This window comes from Moschus berezovskii, chromosome 7 (genome assembly GCF_049115385.1).
Source record: "Moschus berezovskii isolate FMDL1 chromosome 7, NW_MosBer_1.0, whole genome shotgun sequence".
Lineage (NCBI taxonomy): Eukaryota > Metazoa > Chordata > Mammalia > Artiodactyla > Moschidae > Moschus > Moschus berezovskii.
In genome coordinates, this window is record NC_142466.1 from 85,475,088 (window position 1) to 85,499,875 (window position 24,788).

General features: G+C 40.1%; 1 protein-coding gene across 4 annotated transcripts in view; it reads left to right on the forward strand.

The window, feature by feature from the left end:
* The window catches only part of NTRK2 (neurotrophic receptor tyrosine kinase 2), a 409,841-nt gene that overhangs the window by 98,039 nt on the left and 287,014 nt on the right, over positions 1–24,788 (forward strand). For all 4 annotated transcript variants that reach the window (XM_088838074.1, XM_088838072.1, XM_088838075.1 and 1 more), the window contains one exon: positions 2,294–2,393. In XM_088838074.1, coding sequence (XP_088694200.1) covers positions 2,294–2,393 — 100 coding nt within the window. The remainder of the gene's footprint in view (positions 1–2,293; positions 2,394–24,788) is intronic.

Genomic DNA, 24,788 nt, shown 5'->3' on the forward strand with positions numbered 1-24,788 from the left:
CAAATTTCATATAGGCTAGGCTTTTATTTCAGTCCCAAGCTTGAGAGGTATGATTTTGGGCTGCTTTCTTATGTTTTTCTAAATCTCAGTTTTATTATCATCATCATTATGGCAAACATAATTAATTACTTATTAAACTAGGCACTGTGTCAAGCCCAATACCTGTATTAACTGATTGATGATTTACAACAACCTGCAATGTAGACTTATTATATCCCCTAGTTTATATATGCGGAGAAGGCAATGGCAAGCCACTCCAGTACTCTTGCCTAGAAAATCCCATGGATGGAGGAGCCTGGTAGGCTGCAGTCCGTGGGGTTGCTGGGAGTCGGACACGACTGAGCGACTTCACTTTCACTTTTCACTTGCATGCATTGGAGAAGGAAATGGCAACCCACTCCAGTGTTCTTGCCTGGAGAATCCCAGGGACGGGGGAGCCTGGTGGGCTTCCGTCTATGGGGTCACACAGAGTCGGACACGACTGAAGTGACTTAGCAGCAGCAGCAGCAGCAGTTTATATATGAGGATTATGAGGTGCTGAGAGGTTAAGTGATTTGTAAACCATGCAACTAAGAAGTGGTAAATCTAAATTCTGAACTCGGAGAATCTATCTTCTTAATCTCCACTTGACATGCCTCTCACTATGGTGTATGAATACCATATACAGTATATTATATGGGTATATTAATCAGGTTAAGCTGTGGTGTGGTAACCAAAATCCCAAAATTTCCGTGGCTTAAAACAATAAAAGCTTATTTCTTGTTTCATTATGGGTATTGACTGGGAGTTCTGTCAGCCTCATCCTCATTCCAAGATGAGGCAGACACATCAGCCACTTTTTTAAAAATTAGCATTTATTTTGGCACCAAGCAAGAGTACACTGCCCTTAGTGCTATTAACATTATTATCAGTGGATAATTTTTCTTGTGCAGGACTGTCCCGGGCACTTCAGTATGTTTAGCAGCATGCCTGGGCTTCCCCGGTGGCTCAGCTGGTATAGAATCTGCCTGCAATGCAGGAGATGTGGGTTTGGTCTCTGTGTTGGGGAGATCCTCTAGAGAAGGGAATGGCTATGCACTCCAGTGTACTTGCCTGGAGAGTTCCATGGACCATATGGTCCATTGGGTCTCAAAAAGTTGAACACAACTGAGCAACTTTCACTTCATTTCACTTCAAAATAACCTTAACCATCAAGCACTTCTTTCCACAGAGTGCTAATTAAGTTCTAACTAAACTATATCCAGATACAGCTATCCATCTGTTGTTGTCAATAAAGTTTTATTGGAACACAGACAAGCCCATTTGCTTGCATATTGTCTATGTCTGTTTTCACACTACAGCAGTGGAACTGACTAGTTGCAACAGAGATTTACAATATGAGGCTTTACAGGAAAAGTTTGCCAACTCCTGGTTTATAAAAACAGACATATTTGAGAAGTGGGACTTTGGGGTGAATAACAAAAATGGAAGACAGCTCTGTGTCCTTCTTTGTTTCTAAATTATTAGTGTGTACTTAGCATTATGCACTCGTGCCTTTGTGATTTCCATCTTGGAGCTGTGACAGGATTCACAAAGATCTGCATTTACTGTCTTGTATGAATCACAACTTGCAATTACACTTTTAAATTAAAAGAAACAACCCTGTATTGATCTTCCTCATACATACAGAAAAGGTCACATGTCAAGTCTACAATCCCATGAGCCTTCACAGGCTGAGCTCACTCTCCACTTCTTTCCTGCTCTCTTCCAGACCTGCTCGCTGCTCCAGGCATTCTGACTTTCTAGAAACAAAAATAGCCAGCTTAAAAAAAAAAATCTTTATTATGGACAACTCTCAAACATGTACAGTGGTAGAGAGAATAAGAAATGAACTCCCCTGTATCTTTCAACAACTTCAAAAATTATTAGGATTTTGTCATTCATGTTTTATATTCTCTCTCTTCTCTTTCTAGGTAGGTATGTAGGTATATAGGTAATAGATAGATAAAACATCTATTATTTATATATTATATAATATATGATGTGTTAGTATAAGTTTATATAATATTAATTGGATGAATATTTTTATTAGCTTTAACTTACAGTTTCTCACTTGTAGAATAGGGATAATAATAAGACCTATATACTTCTTCCTAGGTTTGTTGAAGACTAAGTGAATTAATATCCATAAAGTTCTTAGAAAATCAAGTAGTAATTATTCAATAAATATTAACTGTCTTCAGCAGCAGTAGCAGCTTCAGGGTACAAGGAGCTAATGAACAGGGTCATGACTGCTCTCTTTTCTTTTCTCTAGGTCTATGCTGTGGTGGTAATTGCATCTGTAGTGGGATTTTGTCTACTGGTAATGCTATTTCTGCTGAAGTTGGCAAGACACTCCAAGTTTGGTATGAAAGGTAAGAAGGGTTGTATTTATTTTACTACTTATGTGGAATCATTTTTGGCTTATGACTAATGCTAATTACCACTAAAGAAGGAAGCAGCTAGATTTACAATGACTAGGATTGAAGGCTGAGAAAACAGCAACAAAGCTATGATACTACAAATCAAGACAGAGCAAAATCATGTTGATTACTCAGCACTACCCACTTTCATTGAGGACAATTGTCCCGGAAGACACAGAACTGGTTTCTTGAGTTTTCAAGTGACTAATTATGTCCGAGTTTTGCTTTTACTTCAGAAAGGCAGGCTAGTGCCAGTAGGCAAGTGACAGACACACATATTTTGTGTAAAAAAGGTTCTTTCTGTTGTACATTTGACTTCTAGAATTTCCGTGGCATGCTTTTTGTGTTGCTGCTACATTTTCCGATTCTCATCTTTTGAAATTTAAAGTGTTGGGAAGCAAAATAAGAACAGCTGTTGGAGGTACATTGAAGCATTGTAAATGAGTCACTTCTTATTTTAGTGGAAAAGTTCCTAGTGCTCGATTAAAAATTAGGGTTTGTGTTGCCCACAATAGACCATTGGTCTCTTGTAGAAAATTGAAAATTCATTTCGGGGGGATATAAGTAGGCAAGAGTTTTAGCGATTAAAAAGCATTTGCTCTGATATTTAAACCTCTGTATTGACTCATGTTATTGGTGAATTCTGCATAGTCTCTTATAAATGCCACTAGCTGGGGAAAGCTGTGACACCACAGTTAGTGGTTTCTTAATTGTGTTGGGGAGACAGCTGGGTGGGTTTTCTTGATCTATACCGCTTGTCACGTTTACTGTTATTGTTGCCTGCTTATTTGGAAGCGATGTTTAAGTAGCAGTAGGTTGTCCAGTGTATAGCAGGCTCCGGGGTGGATCAGATCCATTTTGATGCTTTCTCCTTTCTCTTTGTGTGTGCCCATGAACAAGATGTCAAAACCCGAAATGAATGAGGGGGAACAGCGGTAAAGTCCTTAAATGTAATGCTAAACCTCCTCCTGACTCCCCTTTTGGCCTCTTGATCCTTGACATTTCTTCTGAAGGAGGAAAAATCTCTCATTCCGCAGTTATGAATAAGGCTTGAGTGGTGATGGTGGAGGGGCTGTTCTACAATGATTTTTTATTAGTCCTATGGTGGTGGTTTGCAAACTTGACTTTGCCTCAGAAACTCCTGGAGGGCTTATGAAAACACAGACTTTCTGGGTTACTCCAAGATTTTCTGATTTAATAGATCTGCTGTGGGCCTGAAAATTGGCATTTCTAACAGTTTCCAAGGAAGGCTGATGCTGTTCTTCCCAAACATTCTCGTAGAGTCACCTTTCTATGGGATACACATGGGCTCCCAGGTCTCTTTCCAAGATGTGGGATAAGCATTGCAAACCAGACCCACCCATGACTTTGAGGACCTTTCTCTGTCCCTGGATTCAGCTGATGCCCTGGTCTGGGCTAGGGCTTTCCTCTCTGTGTTAGCCACCTGCCATGGAATTTGGTTCTTCTCGTCTTGATCAGATGCTTCTTTTCCTTAGAAGTACTTGTGGTGAATATCCCCAAGGAGAAGTTTTATTGGACAGAGATTCTAGCTCTATCACTTTTCCGCCTTGAGGGTAGTGTTGGAAGCTTTCATCTTATGGGATCTTCAGAGAAAGGATATGTCTTAGGTCCTCCTGGGAGTTCAGAAAGGCTTTGGAAACTGTAGGAGCAATATTTGGGAGTCACTCTTCATTTCTACTTTGTGTTAAGAAAATAACAGAATAATGGTCTGTAAATGTGAACATGCTCTGTAGTGTAGTGATGGAGAAGAATAAAAGGCAGATGTTTTGTTTCACAGAAGATCATGTTTCATATAGTGACTCCAGAACTAAGACTAAAAATGTATCTTATTTGTATAATTTGGGATGACCACTGCAAAGCACCTAAAATTTTTGCGTATAACCTAAATGTACCTTTAATGATTGGTAAGAAAAGGTTTTGCTTAACCTTGTCACAGAGCCAATAGATGGCTTTCTTCAAGCAGTAACTACTAGAACTTATGTTTTACTCCCTTATTTTTAGACATAAATAAAATTGTTTTTAAAAATTTGTCTCAGAGATTCAGGTTCTTGTTTAGAATAGCTTCCTTCTCTACTTTTAACTACATGTCTGTCTGTGCCATAGTTTGAACAAATGGTTCTAAGTTGAGGTTCTTGTTTTATGGTCAGATGCTGAGCTGTAACTTGGGGGTCTAGAAAAGAAGATGAGATTCATGTAATGAAACTGCATAAAACGTGGTGTTTAGCAATTAATGTAAGTTAAAAGGACCTCTTGTATAGCACAGGGAACTGTATTCCATTTCTTATCATAACCTACTATGGAAAAGAAGCTGAAAAAGAATATATATATATATATATATATATATATATATATCCACTTGTATATGGACTTTTGAGGAGACTCAGTGGGATGCAGGAGACATCGGAATTGCGGGTTTGATCTCTGGGTGGGGAAGATCTGTGAAGAAGGGCATGGCAATCCACTTCAGTATTCTTGCCTAAAAAAAAAAAAAATCTCATGAACAGAGGAGCCTGGCAGGCTACAGTCCATAGGGTTGCAAAATGTGGGACTAGACTGAAGTGACTGAACGTGCATGCACACATACTTGTGTATATATTGTATATATATGTCTATGTGTGTGTGTGCACGCGCGTATGTGTATTTATTTGTGGTAAACCTGAATGTATAGTTGTAAATCAACTATACTTCGATAAAAACAAGTTAATGTACTTTAAATGCTATTAGAACTTGAATTACTGTTGAAAAACAGGCATCTTAAAAAGGGGAGAATATGTAAAAACACTCTTATACTCTGAAATAAACAGAAAACACATCACTAGTGGTTTCTGAGTGACAGCAGTAAGAAATGTATGTAGGCTTGGCCAGAACCAATGCCTTGGTTCTTTATGAGAGGCCAATGGCTGATGTGCAAATGAGCTGTTCCAAATGGAACCCTTGCCTTCCTAAGCACCTTCGGGGAAGTTCTACCCCCATTCGTATTCCCTTGTCCTGGAGATAGGTTGAGACTGAAGGGTGGCAGCCGGCCCATCCATAGGTATTTCTAGCTTTTCACCCATCCCAGCATTGCACTCTTCAGTCCATGGTAGCAGTGTTGAGACTGTAAATTACAGAGTAACACTATTGATTTGACGGGTCCAGGGTAACCCAAACCAGAAACTTCTTAAAATAACACTGTAGCTGCATGCAGGGCAACTCAAGCTTTATAGGTCCACCCTGGAACCCAAACATGGTCAGTGGCATTGCTTTCCATGGAAAGGTGATCCTTAAATTCCAAAGCAGGGAGTTAAACCTAGATCTTAGAATACAGCAGTGCTGCATTCTTTTCAGATAGGTCTATGTGACTGCAAGACTGTAAGCTTCATAGGGTTTTTTTTTTAAATCTGTTCTGTCAATAAATGGTAACTGAATCCTGATGGTGTAATCTCGAAGACGAAGGCCAGACTGTGAGCTCCAGAGTTCATAATGATCTTGTTCATCATTACTTACTCAGTGCTGAGGCCAAAGTTGACAGTTGATTAATTTTGACTGGTAGAATGAAAGACCACAGATAATTTTTGACTCCATCCACATTAGTCTGGTAGTTGGAAAACAGTAAATATTTGGAAGCCAACTGGCATGTAAATGGGCTTCACTGGTGAGTCAGCTAGCAAAGAGTCTTCCTGCAACATTGGAGACCTGGGTTTGATCCCTGGGCTGGGAAGATCCCCTGGAGAAGGGAAAGGCTACCCATTCTAGTATTCTGTCCTGGAGAATTCCACGGACTGTATAGTTCATGGGGTTGCAAACAGTCAGACACAACTGAGCGACTTTCACTTGTACATGAATGGTTAAAGAAAGATCTTGGAGTTTTTCTAAGCTTCTATACTTAAAAAAATTATTCCAGTTAAGTAATGGTTATAGACAGGAAGTCATTTTGTCCAGGTTTTGTCTTAGGATATATAGGTTTTCACATACAGTTTTAAAGTATTATTGTTGTTGAAGTTTGGAGGGTTCACTTTGGCTTTCCATTTTGCACATGAGCATCTTCAATTTCTGCCTGTCCGCCTCTTGAATGTATGGCCTCAGAATATGTGACTTTGTCCAACTTTGAGGCTGGCAGAAGCACCAGATGGTGGCTCCCATCTTGGTGTTAGCCTAGAAATTATGTTTCATTATTGCTTGATATGCTTTAAACCTCATGTTGGCACGTCTAATAGACTACCAGCCCTGTTTCAATAAAAATGTCAAGGGGTAGAATTTACCCTTGTCCATTTCTCTATGCTTCTTTCTGTATCTTGACACCATTCTTATGATTTTTGGTTGAATATCTAGTTACCATAATTCCAGAGTCCTGAATAAAGCTCCTCTGTTAGTGTTTGGCCATCTGTACAGGAATGAGTCATACGTGTGCTTACTATGCGGAGAAGGCAATGGCACCCCACTCCAGTACTCTTGCCTAGAAAATCCCATGGATGGAGGAGCCTGGTGGGCGGCAGTCCATGGGGTCGCCAAAAGTCGGACACGACTGAGCGACTTCACTTTCACTTTTCACTTTCATGCATTGGAGAAGGACATGGCAACCCACTCCAGTGTTCTTGCCTGGAAAATCCCAGGGACGGGGAAGCCTGGTGGGCTTCCGTCTATGGGGTCGCACAGTTGGACACGACTGAAGCGACTTAGCAGCAGCAGCAGCAGCAGCAGTGCTTACTATGGATGCGTGAACTGTATAACACATCTATCTAAATCTATGTTTATATCAATACCCCATAGGTAAGTACATAATTTGATCCCTTTTCTTTGAAGACTGCCTATGATTTGTTTTAATTTTCACTGAAGTAGAGCTCAAGGCCCTTTCCAGAGCAGCTCTACTGCCAAAGGAACAGGCAACCCGGCTTTTGAATTCTCTCATTTTTATTGTAACCAAGTCTTGTATTTAGTTCTCACATTGCTTCCTGGCTCCCTTTCTTTGTTGAAAATGTAGAAGTGCACATAAAGGGAAAATGGAAGCATCTAGGGGCGTGAGGGCTGCCAAGTCTTCTAAGAGTGCTCTACTTTGGGATCCCTGCCTGGTGGCATTGGTGGGTACAGGGTTGGAAAATAAAATAAGAGAGCCAGAAGGGCAGAGCGGGGTTGGCAGCCATCACACTGGTGAAGAACAGCGGTGGCCATCAGCTTTCTGTTAGTTGTGTTTCCTGATGGAAGTCCACGTATGATATTATTCCCGCAATACAGAGGCATCCTTTGTCCTTCTGGAGTAAGTATCAAAGTGACCTGAAGAGATCCCACAGGAGGAACTAGAATAGGAAGCCGTTTCTCTTATTTATGTTTGATGGCCTACAGATCTCCTCTGCAGGCCCCTCTGCTTACACATAAACCACCCAGATGCCTTCTGATAGTTTCAGTTCACAGTTGACCAAAAAACTGTACTGCCTGAGAACACAGAGCCAGGTTTTAACCCCAGATTCAAGGCCCCTAGTTTAAGTTTCTCCTTTTAAATAAATGATCTTCTAAGTGTCTTTCAAGAGCAACCAAAATTTCACTTCTTTAAAAATATTCATAAACACAGTGGGGCCAAAGCTAAAGAGGTTAAAGGTTAAAGCCTTTTTTTTAAAGCTGAAAACAATTCTGGAAAATTTAGGAGGTTGAGTTTAACAGATATTTGGATCAAGTTTTAAAAGAGGGAAAAATGTAACTGGAAGCCAGAAACACAGTTATATAGAAACATCTGTAAGGACAAACTGTTTTCCATATGACCCTTCCCCCCACACACTATTTTTTTTTAGACAAATCACATTAAAGTATTATAACAGTAACATGTGAATGCATTCTTGTTTTTCAAAATTTCAAGCACATTTATGATACATAGAGCTAAAAGTACTGTGACAGTAACATGTGAATACATTCTTGTTTTCAAAAGTTCAAGCATATTAGAGATACACAGATATATAGAACTCACCTTCCTCTCCCACTGCCATTTCCACTCCTAATGATAACCTCCTTTAACCATTCCCAGTGCATACGCTGCTGCTGCTGCTAAGTCGCTTCAGTCGTGTCTGACTCTGTGCAACCCCATAGACGGAAGCCCACCAGGCTCCCCCGTCCCTGGGATTCTCCAGGCAAGAACACTGGAGTGGGTTGCCATTTCCTTCTCGAATGCATGAAAGTGAAAAATGAAAGTGGAAGTCACTCAGTAATGTCCGACTTTTGGCGACCCCATGGACTGCCACCTACCAGGCTCCTCCGTCCATGGGATTTTCCAGGCAAGAGTACTGGAGTGGGGTGCCATTGTCTTCTCCACCCAGTGCATGTATTATGTCAATAATAAAATACATGGCTTACTTATTATGTATATATTTTAATATAGTCATTTATGGTTGCATAAAGAAATCATAACACAAATTTGTTTTACATCTTTTTATTTTAATTTTTATTTAATAAATGGTACAAAGCACAATGCCAAAAACATTAACAGTTGAAATTACTTTTTAACTTTTAAAAAGTTTTACATCTTTTTAAAGTACCAATTTAACTTATAGACCTTTCTGAATCAGTTTCTCGGCATCTACTGCATTCTGTTCGTAGTATTTCTGAGGACTCTGGCATCAGGCTACCTGGGTCTGAATCCTGGCTCTCCTCATTTCAGATGTGTGACTTTGAGCAAATTTCTCATCCTCTCATCCTCAGGATTTCCATCTATACTAGGGCAATAATTGTACCCGTCTCAGGGAGTTTTTGTAAGACAAACTGAGTTCACGTATGTGGAGCATTTGAAATGTTACTGGCATTTAATAATTACTATAGTGACTAATGGAAAAGGCAATGGCAAGCCACTCCAGTACTCTTGCCTAGAAAATCCCATGGACGGAGGAGCCTGGTAGGCTGCAGTCCGTGGGGTCGCTAAGGGTCGGACACGACTGAGGGACTTCACTTTCACTTTTCACTTTCACACATTGGAGAAGGAAATGGCAACCCACTCCAGTGTTCTTGCCTGAAGAATCCCAGGGATGGGGGAGCCTGGTGGGCTGCCGTCTATGGGATCACACAGAGTCGGACACGACTGAAGCGACTTAGCAGCAGCAGCAGCAGCAGCATAGTGACTAAACATCAACAATACAGATATTTGCTGTAACTTTGTTAGATGTTCAAGCAGGTTTTAGAAAAGCCAGAGGCACCTGAGATCAAATTGCCACATCCGCTGGATCATGGAGAAAGCAAGAGAGTTCCAGAAAAACATCTATTTCTGCTTCATTGACTATGTCAAAGCCTTTGACTGTGTGGATCACAATAAACTGTGGAAAATTCTGAAAGAGATGGGAATACCAGACCACCTGACCTGCCTCTTGAGTAACCTGTATGCAGGTCAGGAAGCAACGGTCAGAAATGTACGTGGAACAACAGACTGGTTCCAAATAGGAAAAGGAGTACGTCAAGGCTGTATATTGTCACCTTGCTTATTTAACTTATATGCAGAGTACATCATGAGGAACACTGGGCTGGAAGAAGCAGAAGCTGGAATCAAGATTGCCGGGAGAAATATCAATAACCTGAGATATGCAGATGACAGCACCCTTATGGCAGAAAGTGAAGAGGAACCCAAAAGCCTCTTGATGAAAGTGAAAGAGGAGAGTGAAAAGGTTGGCTTGAAGCTCAACATTCAGAAAACAAAGATCATGGCATCTGGTCCCATCACTTCATGTGAAATAGATGGAAAAACAGTGGAAACAGTGTCAGACTTTATTTTTTTGGGCTCCAAAATCACTGCAGATGCTGACTGCAGCCATGAAATTAAAAGATGTTTACTCCTTGGAAGCAAAGTTATGACCAACCTAGATAGTATATTAAAAAGTAGAGACATTACTTTGCCAACAAAGGTCCGTCTAGTCAAGGCTATGGTTTTTCCCGTGGTCATGTATGGATGTGAGAGTTGGACTCTGAAGAAAGCTGATCGCTGAAGAATTGATACTTTTGAACTGTGGTGCTGGAGAAGACTCTTGAGAGTCCCTTGTACTGCAAGGAGATCCAACCAGTCCATTCTAAAGGAGATCAATCCTGGGTGTTCATTGGAAGGACTGATGCTAAAGTTGAAACTCCAATACTTTGGCCACCTCATGGGAAGAGTTGACTCACTGGAAAAGACTCTGATGCTGGGAAAGGTTGGGGACGGGAGGAGAAGGGGACAACAGAAAATGAGATGGCTGGATGGCATCACCGACTCTATGGACATGAGTTTGAGTGAACTCCGGGAGTTGGTGATGGACAGGGAGGCCTGGCGTGCTGTGATTCATGGGGTCACAGAGAGTCGAACACGACTGAGCGACTGAACTGAACTGAACTGAACTGTTATTATCATCCTTATTTTAAATGAATTGGAAAATGTAAAAAGATTTACATTTTTACCCAATCTGTAGAAAAGTAATTAACATCTTACTTATAAAGATGGATATTTGGAAATGGATTGCTGAGAGAAGAGGTTTGTATATTTTATGTTGATTTTAAATGTTAATAGATCACCTTAGAGAAATGCTTTATTAATTTTTACTCCCACCAATAGTAGATGAAGACATTGTTTTGTTTATGCTTTCACCCATATAAGATATTATCAAGCTTTTCTATTTTTGCCAATTCACTTAAAATACTGTTCCGATTAATAATAAGGTTAAGCATCTTTATCAAGTGGAGAATAGAAAGAAATGTTTATTTGTTGATTTACCTTCTAAATTGTATCTATTAATCTTTTATTGGCTATATATATTGCTCACATTTTTTTCTATTCTTTTGACTTTTAAAATAGTAGCTTTTGGTAAACATTTCATTTTTTTGTAGAAGCAAATCTGTCCATATTTTCCATATAAGTTTTGCATTTTGCTGAGGAAATCATCCCCTCCCTGAGACTGTAAACATACTTTTTGATATTTGTTTCACTAGTTTTACTTTTTAATGTATGTTTTTTAACTTGACCTTTCATCTCTTTGAAATTCTTTTTCAATTTTTAGGTTGATGTGAAGTATTCTGTCTTTTTCAGACATAGATTCAATAAAGATGTTTGTGGGACATTTTTAGAGAGAGACCAACAATTTTATTTTAACTTTCTGGAATCAGAAAGTCATTAATAAAAAGAAATTTTGAAGGGCTTAGTGACTTTTTTTTAAAGTAAGCAATAAACTTTGTTGGTTCTCCTATTTTATTCTCACCCAAGAGTATCAGACAATATAGTTTTTTTTTTTTTAAACTTTCCTCCCCAGCTTCAGTAGAGTTGAGCATTCTCTTAGTAGAGAACTAAATTTGTCAATAACAATCAAATCCTTGGAAATTTCGTAAAAGATGTTCGGTTGCAAGAGTTATTGAGTAATCTGACAAAGTAAAAATTTGTCAAAAGAGCCCAAGCATGCCTTTCTTCTCTGTTGGAGATGTTATATAAAGCTTTACACTTATGTTCGTGAGGTGAAGATCTAGTATCTGAAGTCTCTCATTTCTTGTAGGGTCACCATTTGGCTTTTGTCTACCTGAGGGCAAAACATGCTTTTTCTTTGCAGCATGTTGAAAATGGGCCCAGAACTTTCAGGAGTGGCTCCATCAGGCAAGGCAGGAAGCAGAAGCAGCAGCGTTTTTCCCATCAGTTTTTCAAGTGCATTGACCTCAAACTTTTAAAATTCCGTCATGTGTAGACATCCCATAAGCCCAGTGCAATTCAGGGAAGAACTCAGGTATGCCTGTTATGTAGAGGGTGCAGCTGTATTGTTTAGGGACTTCCCATGCTATGAGTCTTGCAAAAAGATAGAGAGTCCTTTAAGAAATTCGATTTTGCACTTAAACGTCAGGAGCACTTGCTATCCTCTCTTTGGTCCTCCATAAATCCTGTGGTGAACTCACTTTGACCTTACACAGACTATCACGCACTGAAAAAAGACTTCCAAAACTGGAAAATCTGCTACTTTTCTTCTTGTTTTCATCCTTTGTTTCTCCTTTTTTTTAACCTCTCATTTTTCTCCCTGCCATTTTGTCCTTCCACATCTCTGTGCTTCCTAATTTAGCATTCTTCCCTCCCTATTTTGATTTTCTTCCTCCTCATTCCTAGCATCTGATTTTGGTGGACCAGCTTTTCAGAATTTGTGAAGAAGACAGATAATAACTTGGCTTAAGTTCTAACATATGCTCTGGTTTTATCCTACTTTATTTTGGGCAAGAATACTGAATGACTCGGGGAGTAAATTTAGCTCTAAATCAGCGGAACTGTCACGTGGTAACTCAGAAGACAGCCTGTTTGAATACTGCACATCCTTCATGTTTGTAAGTTGTTAACTCTTAAGTCTTCAAACCTAGGAGTATATGGAAATATTGGAAGCTTATGAATCAGACAAGTTTGGGTTCAGATTTCATGTCTCCCACCTGCTAACCATAATTTGGGGCAAATTTTTAAATTCTGTAAATCTTATATTCCTCTTTGGTGGAGGGAATAATATCCATCTCTTAATCGATTACAAGAATTAAATCAGTGCTTAGTTTCATGCCTGGCTCACTGAATGAATTCTATAAGATAGTTATTGTTGAGGTTTATGTTTTAGTAATACATAACTGGGCTTTTCCGATGGCTCAGTGGTAAAGAATCTGCCTGCAATGCAAGAGATACGGTTTTGATCCCTGGGTTGAAAAGATCCCCTCGAGGAGAAAATGGCAACCCACTCCAGTATTCTTGCCTGGAAAATTCCATGGACAGAGGAGCCTGGTGGGCTACAGTTCATGGGATTGCAAAAAGTGGGACACGACTGAGAATGCATACATCCATTTATGCAAACTAAGGAAAAGAATATGGGGAGAGTCCTGTCTGAATGTATTTTGAATCAAGATTGCAGAAAAATGTCTCAAATGCATACAGTGTATATTTAAGGTTTATTAGTTGAATTTGTAGAAAAAATTGTAATTTAATGTGTTCAAGTTTTATGGGAATGAATTATGAATGTAAAGTTGCTGAATCATATGCTTATTTTAAGCCTTTCTGTCCTTTAAGATAACTGTGTACAAATGATTGCAAGCTCCTAATTTTATCGTCCTTTGAGCAATTCATTTATTTAAATTGCCTTGGAGTTTATGAGAAATCTAGTTCATGTATTGATTGATTTGGTATGTAGTCTTTCCTAGTTTCTTTTGGGTGGAGTATTTACTGTAGGGAAGGAGTAGAAAGAGCAGGCATGGGTGGAAAGGGAAAGGGAGCCCCTCTTCCCTCAGTAGCCATCAGCTTATGTCTAGAAATATGAGCTCATGGGGGCTCCTGTTATGGTATGCTTCCCGTTTGTGTGGGGGATTACAAATAATTTCTTTTAACAAAACAGGCTTTAGTTTTTGATGACTCTTGAATGGATCATCCTTATGTAGAATCAATGCTAGCTCTTTTATATAAAATAAAAATTTAAAAACTTCCCCCAAAAAAAGCTAGATGAAAAGAGGGATTCTGGAGAAACTAAATTCTTCCTTATGCCATTGATTGTCACTCATATTAATATAATCACAGACTAAGATGTTGCTTTCCCAGAGAAGCCAAGGCTTGGGCAGGCAAATGGCCGTGGAAGATCTTTTTTTTTTATCAAGACATCAGCAGAAATAGAATAGCATGGGCTTCTTACCTAGGAGCTTCAGTGGTCTGAGGACAAGAAGGAATGAGAGAGAGAGATCCATTCTCACTCACCAAGTCTTCAGTAAGAGATTCATAACCTGAGTTGAAGGCAGAGGTGTCATCTCAGCCCTAACCAGTGCCAGTAGAAGGAAGGAAGGGGACTCAAGTTTAGGGTGGGAGTGGAGTGGGAGGGGAGAATGCTGGGAATGAGATCAAATTTCTGTTTGCACTCATGGTTGTCAACTTTAGTAGTTCTGGCAAGACTTAAGCATAGTCAACCACCCAACTGAGCCTTTCCCATACCTGTAAAAGAAGACTGTAAAGACCAGAATTAAGACTGTGGGATCAAAGGACATCTCTGGGTTTCCTCTAGCTTTAATATCATATCTACCATCCTGTTACAAAACCATTCAGAACCATCACACACTCACTAAAAGAGTCTGCCACGCACTTCTGGTGATGTCCTTTATTATTTTGGTTTGTAATGATGCAGTCTTTTTTTTCTCCACTGTGAAACCATGATCTATTATTAACATAGGAAATACTGTGTCTATATGGTCAATACTAAATAATCCTGAATATGTTTTCAGCTTATAGTCATCTCAAGAAAATATTGCCTCTCAGTTATAAACAGAAGCTATTTCTGATCTAACTGACATCCCCAGTAGGCCTGTTTCCTGTTAATTTGCACATCACATATATCCTAGTCGGGATACCTTTGATATCCCAGCTACAAAAATGAGGCAGCTCTGCCTAGCTCTCTGTTTCTGCAATGGTGTGGGCTTCTCAGGAAGCAGACCAACAGCTGATCTTCTTCCCAACTCTTTTGAGTCAGACTTCATAGCATAGCTTTTTTATTTGATTTGAAATAAATCTTGATTTATTCATATTGGAAAGTCACATGCATTCCATAGGCCATAAATAATTTCTGTGCTGTATTCCATGTAGCTGTGAGTGTAGACAATTGCAAGGTGATTTCAGATGTATATTTATATGCATAATGTATTCCTTACATTATGTCTTGGTCTCCTGTAAGGCTATGACAAGGGTGGAGGAATAATAAAATGTCTAGTACAGGATGGTGGATAGGGCAGGCACTTATTTCGGGCACAGAATATAAGATATGTGACTTTATTTCTCTTAGTTCAATTAAATATCTATTCTTTGGTCTTTTTGCACTAGGCAGTAGAAACTTAACCTCTTACCATTCTGGGTAATCTCAGATAATTATGGGCAACCACAGAAGGTTTAGTGTTTTTCCCCTCAAGTCTGATCTCTCCTTTTTGCCTTCATTTCCCCAAGGGGAGCATGTGCTTAGGGATGCTGAGGTGCCACTGTATAGGAGGCGGAGTTCTGTGGTCACTGGTAGTCATTTCTCCATGTTGGTGGCTGCTGTGTTGGTTGGTATTCTTGGCTACCAGGTGGTACAGGTCTCAGTTGTATGTTTGTGTTCCTAAGCAGGGTCCCCTGCCTTCACAATCCTCTCTGCAAGGGTGTCGTTGAAGATCTGGGGACTCAGGAAACTCTAGGAGACTTGTCTAGACACAGGGTGGGCTCCAGTTCCTGCTATCATAAGCTTGAGATAGTCTTGACTTCTTGGCCACCTTTTCAGGTCCCTCCAAAAAGGGCGTCTTCTTTTGTTGAATCTCCAAACTTGACTAGAGGCTCTCTGGTTCCCCAGCTGCCATGCTTGACTAGGGGGTGGGCTACATGCTTTCTCCTTCCTGCACCTCACTTGCTTATCTCCCGTGAAATGTTTTTGGGTAGAAGACCATCACAGAGGTGCTGTGTGTTCGCAGTGTATCACAGTTCAGTTCAGTTCAGTTCAGTCGCTCAGTTGTGTCCAACTGTTTGCGACCCCATGAATCACAGCACGCCAGGCCTCCCTGTCCTTCACCAGCTCCTGGAGTTCACTCAAAGTCACGTCCATCGAGTCGGTGATACCATCCAGCCATCTCATTCTCTGTTGTCCCCTTCTCCTCCTGCCCCCAATCCCTCCCAGCATCAGTCTTTTCCAGTTAGAAGCCCATAATGTCAGGTTGATAAGCTATTTCTGTAAGTTGGACTGCTTTTTAAAAATGGCAATCATCAGATCCTTTCTTTGTAAACATAAGTTTCCCTTTGCAATTAGTAGGTAATTTGTAGAGTGATAATTTGACATCTAGCAAATATCTTCTTCTCCCAAATCTCAGTTGTGATGCTTTCTTGCAACAATTATTAATTTATGAGTGCTGTAAAAGGGTGTTTTTCTGCTTTAATAATTCCTTCTACTAGATTTTATTTTCAAAAAAATGAAAAAAGAGCATTCTGATCTTGACCAATGATTTCTACTTTTTAATTTTATCTGGATCCTGGATAATCCTTCCTTGAGGCCGTGGAGGTTTGGTATCCAGTTGCCTACACTAGGGAGGGTCATGGGGTTACAGAAAAGACTTATGGTCACAGTATTACTGTGTCTAAAATATTATTTTATTTTGTAAGATATTTACTTTGTGCTCCTCAAAGTCACTGAGCATTATGCAAATTCTTCTGTTTTTTCTTTTTGCTATGATTAAACATTCAGTTCAGTTCAGTTCAGTCGCTCAGTCGTGTCCGACTCTTTGCGACCCCATGAATCACAGCACACCAGGCCTCCCTGTCTATCACCAACTCCAGGATTAAACATTAAGTAGGTGTAATAAACCTAATCGCTTTAGATTCTGTCCTGCACCATTTTGGTTGTTGGTAGAATCAAAGACAATGAGAACTGCCAGTGAGTTTAGGAATCATCCCAAGTCCTTACTACAGAGATGAGAACATTGGCGCCCAGAGAGCTTAAGTGACTTGCCTAAGGTTACACAGCTGGTTTGTGGCAGATATAGGGCTGGGAGCCAGGCCTTATGATTCCAGCTTTAATGTTTTATGCTACAAAACTAAGAAATATCATAAGAATAAACAAATTATATTTCCACATCAAATTTGCTGCTTTTTATGTACTGCCATGGGATGTCACTAATATGTGTTTCAACTGGTATGCATTACCATTGGATGATACTATATTTCCCAAAGCTGGGGATGTATATACTCAGTGGTAGCAAAACTGGTTTAAGGGATGTTTAGGAACAATATATTTAATTTGGATAGTTTTATATCTATTTTAATATTAATTAGGAAAAATAAGCTTGGTACATCATATCCTTGGTTTCCTGGAAATATTATTTAGCATAAGGCTTAAGTCTTAAAAATATGCAATAAAGAAAAATAGTAACTAAGTCATTTTTATTTCAGTTTAAAAAATGATTATCTGAGTAGGACTATTCTAAGGCTCTGGAAATGTAATGTTAAACAAAATTTCTGGTTCATGGTGCTTAAACTCTAAGTGGGAGAGAGACAGAAAATTCACTGTCGCTCGAGCTCAGGATCCACCTTTTCCCAGTCTCCAACATTAATACATATATACACACCCAGATACACATTAAGCACACACTCTGAAATGATACTCTAAAGTTTCTAGTAGTCAGCATCCCCCAGCATTAAACACTCTAAGATTCTGTGATTGCTAGCTTTCACAGGACCATGGCCACTTGAGACCAGAAAAGGGTAGAACCAAGGCTTTGAGTTGTGCCTTGAGTTATCTTATAGTTTTTCTCATCTTTACTGATGCCTTTTATGCAGCCATGTTCACTGAGGGCTTACTGCTCTTGTCAGTCATTAAGTCATGTTCCACTCTTTGTGACCCCACTAACTGCAGCATGCCAGGCTTCCCTGTCCTTAACTATCTCCCAGAGTTTGCTCAAACTCATGTCTGTTGAGTCAGTGATGCTATCCAACCATCTTATCCTCTGAGACTCCCTTCTCCTCCTGCCCTCGATCTTTTCCAGCATCAGGGTCTTTTCCAGTGAGTTGGCTCTTTGCATCAGGTGGCTAAAGTATTGGAACTTCAGCTTCCAATGAATATTCAGGAATGATTTCCTTTAGGATTGACTGGTTTGATCTTCTTGCAGTCCAAGGGACTCTCAAGAGTCTTCTCTAGAACCATAATTCAAAAGCATCAGTTCTTTGGCTCTCAGCCTTCTTTATAGTCCAGCTCTCACATCAGTACATGACTACTGGAAAAACTACATCTTTAACTGTATGGACCTTTGTCAGCAAAGTGATGTCTCTGCTGTTTAATATGCTGTCTAGGTTTATCATAGCTTTTCTTACAAGGAGCATGCGTCTTTTAATTCCATGGCTACAGTCACTGTCTGCAGTGATTTTGGAGCCCAGGAAAATAAAATCTCCCACTGTTTCCATTTTTTCCCCATCTATTTGCCATCAAATGATGGGACCAGATGGCATTATTTTAGTTTTTGAGTGTTGAGTTTCAAGTCAGCTTTTTCACTCTCATCTTTCACCTTCATCAAGAGGCTCTTTAGGTCATCTTCACTTTCTGCCGTTAGAGTGGTATCATCTGCTTATCTGAGGCTGTTGATGTTTCTCCCAGCAGTCTTGATTCCAGCTTGTGCTTCATCCAGCCTGGCATTTCACATGTTGTACTCTGTGTATAAATTAAATAAGCAGGGCAACAATATATATCCTTAATGTGCTCCTTTCCCAATTTTGAACCAGTCCGTTTTTCCATGTTTGGTTAAAACTGTTGCTTCTTCCATAGAGGTTTCTCAGAAGACAGGTAAGGTGGTTTGGTATTCCCATCTCTTTAAGATTTTTCCACAGTTTGTTGGGCTTCACTTGTGGCTCAGCTGGTAAAGAATATGCCTGCAATGCAGGAGACCTGGGTTCCCCCGGGTTGGGAAGTTCCCCTGGAGAAGGGAAAGGTTACCCACTCCAGTATTCTGGCCTGGAGAATTCCATGGACTGTGTAGTCCATGGGGTTGCAAAGAGTTGAACACGGCTGAGCAACTTTCACTTTCACATGAGTATAACAGCTTTTTTCAAGGACTTCCCTGGTGGCTCAGAGGGTAAAGTGTCTGTTTGCAATGCAGGAGACCCGGGTTCGATTCCTGGGTTTGGAAGATCCCCTGGAGAAGGAAATAGCAACCCACTCCAGTACCCTTTCACACACTGGAGAAGGAAATGGCAACCCACTCCAGTGTTCTTGCCTGGAGAATCCCAGGGACGGGGGAGCCTGGTGGACTTCCGTCTATGGGGTCACACAGAGTTGGACACGACTGAAGTGACTTAGCAGCAGCAGCAGCAGCAGCCAGTACCCTTGCCTGGAAAATCCAATGGATGGAGAAGCCTGGTAGGCTACAGTCCATGGGGTCGCAAAGAGTCGGACACGACTGAGTGATTTCATTTTCACACAGTCAAAGGCTTTCATATAGTCAGTGAAGCAGTAGTTGTTTTTCTGGAATTCTTTTGCTTTCTTTATGATCCAGCAAATGTTGGCAATTTGATCTCTGGTTCCTCTGCCTTTCTAAACCTAGCTTGTAAATCTGGAATTTCTTGATTCACATACTGCTAAAGCCTAACTTGAAGGATTCTGAGCATTGCCTTGTTAACAAGTGAAATGAGCCCAATTGTGTGGTAGTTTGAACATTCTTTGGTATTGCCCTTCTTTGGGATTGGAATGAAAACTGACCTTTTCCAGTCCTATGGTCACTGCTGTTTTCTAAATTTGCTGACATATTGAGTACAGCACTTTAACAGCATCATCTTTTAGGATCTGAAATAATTCAGTTGGAATTCCATCCCCTCCAAAAGCTTCTTAAGGTCCACTTGATTTCACACCCCGGGATGTCTGGTTTTAGGTGAGTGACTACATCATCATGGTTATCTGGGTTGTTAAGATCTTTGTATAGTTCTTCTGTGTATTCTTACCACCTCTTCTTAATCTCTTCTGCTTCTGTTAGGTCCTTAATGTTTCTCTCCTTTATCAGGCCCATCCTTACATGAAATGTTTCCTTGATATCTCAAATTTTCTTGAAGAGATCTCTAATGTTACCCATTCTATTGTTTCCCTCTATTTCTTGGCATTGTTCACTTAAGAAGGCTTTCCTAACTCTCCTTGCTATTTTTTGGTACTCTGCATTCAGTTGGGTGTATCTTTTCCTTTCTCCTTTACCTTTCATTTCTCTTCTTTTCTCAGCTATTTGTAAGGATTCCTCAGGCAACCACTTTGCCTTCTTGCATTTCTTTTTCTTTGGGATGGTTTTGGTCACTGCCTCTTGCACAGAGTCATTCAGTCAGTTCAGTTCAGTCGCTCAGTCGTGTCCGACTCTTTGTGACCCCATGAATCGCAGCACGCCAGGCCTCCCTGTCCATCACCAACTCCCGGAGTTCACTCAATCTCATGTCCACAGAGTCGGTGATGCCATCCAGCCATCTCACTCTCTGTCGTCCCCTTCTCCTCCTGCCCCCAATCTTTCCCAGCATCAGAGACTTTTCCAGTGAGTCAACTCTTCGCATGAGGTGGCCAAAGTATTGGAGTAGAGTTTCAGCTTTAGCATCAGTCCCTCCAATGAACACCCAGGATTGATCTCCTTTAGAATGAACTGGTTGGATCTCCGCACAGTGTCATTACATTCCAGTTAATTTCATATCCGATATAATTCAAGTAAATTCTCTCTTTTTGAGATCTCAGTTGCCATTGGGAGCAAAATGCAAACTGTTTGAAAACTCAAATGACGCATTTTCACAGTGAGCAAAGACATCATGTAGATGCTTCTGTTTTTTCTTATCATGATGGTTAAATATTAAGATATTAAGTGGAACCCATGTCCTCTGCGTGATTTTTTTTTGTTTGTTTTTGTTTTTTGTCTTGAAACACAAGGCTAGTACTTAAGCTCAGGCTGTATTTTTTTGAAGCTGTGCATTTCCACATAGTAAGAACGCACTTGATTATCCTGCTTATTATCTGCCCAACAAATTACTAATAATACTTTGCTATCATGTGGTGTGGATTGGTCTTCTTTCTTGAAGCACAAAACGGTCTGGGTTTGGTATGATGTGATTATTCTATGACCAGATCTCCTTAATGTATTTTTCTGTCTCTATGCTTCACCCTCTTTTTATTCCCTCTTTGGGAAGTATTTGACCATCATCTTTGGGAATCTTCTCTCCTCACTTTCCTTTCTGTCAATCCACTGTCCCTGTCCTCTAGCCTGGGTGATCTAGAGCAGAATCCTCTGATCCTTTCCCCATGAGATCTGCATTGGGTTGTTGAGTATGTGATTGTCATGTAGATCTTCCTGCTTAGGAAGTTCCCAGTAACATGTATTTATTCTAGCTTATTTTCTTATCATTTAATATGCTAATGGGTTAGCAAATTCAGAGAAATAAACTCCAATATTACCAGCAAAATAAAAAGAAAAAACATACTTGAAAAGACACACCTGCCATGTACGGACTTGCATTATGAGAATCTAAAATGGAAAACAGTGGCCACAGTTTTGGATCGTCCCTTTCATTGGCACAGATTCTTTGACAGTATTAATTTTGGTTGGATTTCTGTTTTTCCTCTATTCAGTGTCTTATACTACATATCATATTCTTATCAATCCCAAACGTTTTCAATTATAAAACAATGCATGGGAAAGCAGAGAACTGTAATCAGACTTTAAATATGCCAAGAGTTCAGTTCAGTTCAGTTCAGTTGCTCAATCGTGTCCGACTCTTTGTGACCCCATGCGCCGCAGCACGTCAGGCCTCCCTGTCTATCACCTACTGCCGGAGTCTACCCAAACCCATGTCCACTGAATCAGTGATGCCATCCAACCATCTCATCCTCTGTCATCCCCTTCTCCTCATTCCCTCAATCTTTCCCAGGATCAGGGTCTTTTCCAATGAGTCAGCTGTTCACATCAGGTGGCCGAAGTACTGGAGTTTCAGCTTCAGCATTAGTCCTTCCAGTGAATACCGAGGACTGATTTCCTTTAAGATGGACTGGTTGCATCTCCTTGCAGTCCAAGAGACTCTCAAGAGTCTTCTCCAACACCACAGTTTAAAAGCATCAATTCTTCAGTGATCAGCTTTCTTCACAGTCCAACTCTCACATCCATACATGACCACTCGAAAAACCATAGCCTTGACTAGATGAACCTTTGTTGGCAAAGTAACGTCTCTGCTTTTTAATATGCTGTCAAGTTGGTCATAACTTTCCTTCCAAGGAGTAAGTGTCTTTTAATTTCATGCCTGCAGTCACCATCTGAATTGATTTTGAAGCCCAGAAGAATAAAGTCAGCCACTGTTGCCACTGTTTCCCCATCTATTTGCATGAAGTGATGGGATCAGATGCCATGATCTTAGTTTTCTGAATGTTGATCTTTAAGCCAACTTTGTCACTCTCCTCTTTTACTTTCATCAAGAGGCTATTTAATTCTTCTTCACTTTCTGCTAAAAGGGTGCTGTCATCTACATATCTGAGGTTATTTATATTTCTCCCAGCAATCTTGATTCCAGTTTGTGCTTCTTCCAGCCCAGCGTTCCTCATGATGTACTCTGCATATGAGTTAAATAAACAAGGTGACACTATACAGCCTTGACGTACTCCTTTTCCTATTTGGAACCAGTCTGTTGTTCTATGTCCAATTCTAACTGTTGCTTCCTGACCTGCATACAGGTTTCTCAAGAGGCAGGTCAGGTGGTCTGGTATTCCCATCTCTTTCAGAATTTTCCACAGTTTATTGTGATCCACACAGTCAAAAGCTTTGGCATAGTCAATAAAACAGAAATAGATTTTTTTTCTGAAACTTTCTTGCTTTTTCAATGATCCAGTAGATGTTGGCAATTTGATCTCTGGTTCCTCTGCCTTTTCTTAAACTAGCTTGAACATCTGGAAGTTCACAGTTCATGTATTGTTGAAGCCTGGCTTGGGGAATTTTGAGCATTACTTTGCTAGCATGTGAGACGAGTGCAATTGTGTGGTGGTTTGAGCATTCTTTGTCATTGCCTTTCTTTGGGATTGGAATGAAAACTGACATTTTCCAGTCCTGTGGCCACTGCTGAGTCTTCCAAATTTGCTGACATATTGAGTGCAGCACTTTCACAGCATCATCTTTTAGGATTTGAAATAGCTCAGCTGGAATTCCACCACCTCCACTAGCTTTGTTTGTAGTGATGCTTCTTAAGGCCCACTTGACTTCACATTCCAGGATATCTGGTTCTAGGTGAGTGTGAGTGATGACACCATCGTGATTATCTGGGCCATGAAGATCTTTTTTGTACAGTTCTTCTGTGTATTATTGCCACCTCTTCTTAATATCTTCTGCTTCTGTTAGGTCCATACCATTTATGCCAAGAGTGGGGAACACCAAGTCTAAGTAGCTTCATCCTTTTGCTTTAGCACCAACTTTATCAAATGTTCCACCTTGAGATGATAGTTCATTGCAAATATTTTGTAATAATAGTAAAACTTGAGAATTTTGTTTGAAGAAAACAGTCATTCTTAGGGGCTCTGTCATCTCCTCTCCTCCCACCCTCCCCACACCCATAGGAGTTTCTGTAAATCTCTTGGTCTCCTGTGGTATTCTGAGAGTCCAAAAGTAGAAACAACCCCTGCACTTTGGGCAATTGTTGTGGTTACTGGCTGTTTATTTATAATTGTAACTTATTATGTTTACAAACTTGAGGTGTCCATTAATCACCAGTGTTATCTGTCGTTGGGTTCCTCATAAATTTTTCATGAACTTTATTTTAATATATCTGCTTATACAGTATTTGTATTGACATATGTGTCTTAAATTGCAAATTGCTAAATTATAAACCCTATTGGAAATTTTTGAAAAGGGGGTGTATGGAACCATTCATAATCCTAACAAATTAAGTATATGTGTTATTTTAAAAATATTTTAATATTTCATATTTTTGTAGTCACTTATAATAATATATTAGTTAATCTTCAGGTGACCTTGTGCCCCAGTCTATCTATCCAATTGGCTGTCTCCATTGAGTCCTTATTTCCCGAGGTCTTAAAGTCCCTTTACACTCTCTACAGATAAGCCCCTGAAGGTATAAGAAATTATATTTTACATTACTGTAATTTATTTGAATAAAGCAGTATTGAATCTTGCAATATAGTTCTGTCTTAAACCAGATGCATAGATTATACAACTCAATTTAAATAGCATCCCAGGATCTTGAGCTACATAGATGGTTAAATGAATATGCATGAAGATCCCAGGAATTGTTGCTGCCAGTTTTTCTCTTGGTATTTGAGGAGTTGCCCACTGCCCTTTCTCAATCATTTCTGTTGAGCAGGGTCAGTACCCTCTATTAGTGACTGGCACAACTTTCTTCAATAGAAACCCATAATCATATTAGGTTGAAGAGCTCATTTTTGGGTGCCTCAGGGCAAACCTTCAAAATTGAGTTTCATACTCCTAGGAAATATTTACTTCAAACTTAGATTTTGTAAATTACCAAATAAAAATAGATATATTTGCAGTGTAAGGTAAATTACTGGGCTATTGCCCAACTCCAATGATGAAAAGGCAAAGTCTGCATAGATGTGGGTCCGTGAAATTCTCTTGATTAATGTTGCAAATGTTCATGTTCCACCCAGCTGCTCTTAAACTGCTTTCACTGGTCCTGTGCACTTTCCCTGGTTTCTGTGTACAATTGCTCCTAAGGGCTAGCATCTGAGACCACCTTCAGAGGCTTAGCCTTGAGAGTGTGTCAGTTTTCCCCCACCCCAGTACACACACACACACACACACACAAACAGAACTGAAAGTGGCTGGGAGCTCAGTACTCTGCACTCTCTTCCCTCAGCTGCTTTGCTGATAACTGACTGGTTTAGAAGGAGCAAGCTCACTCCC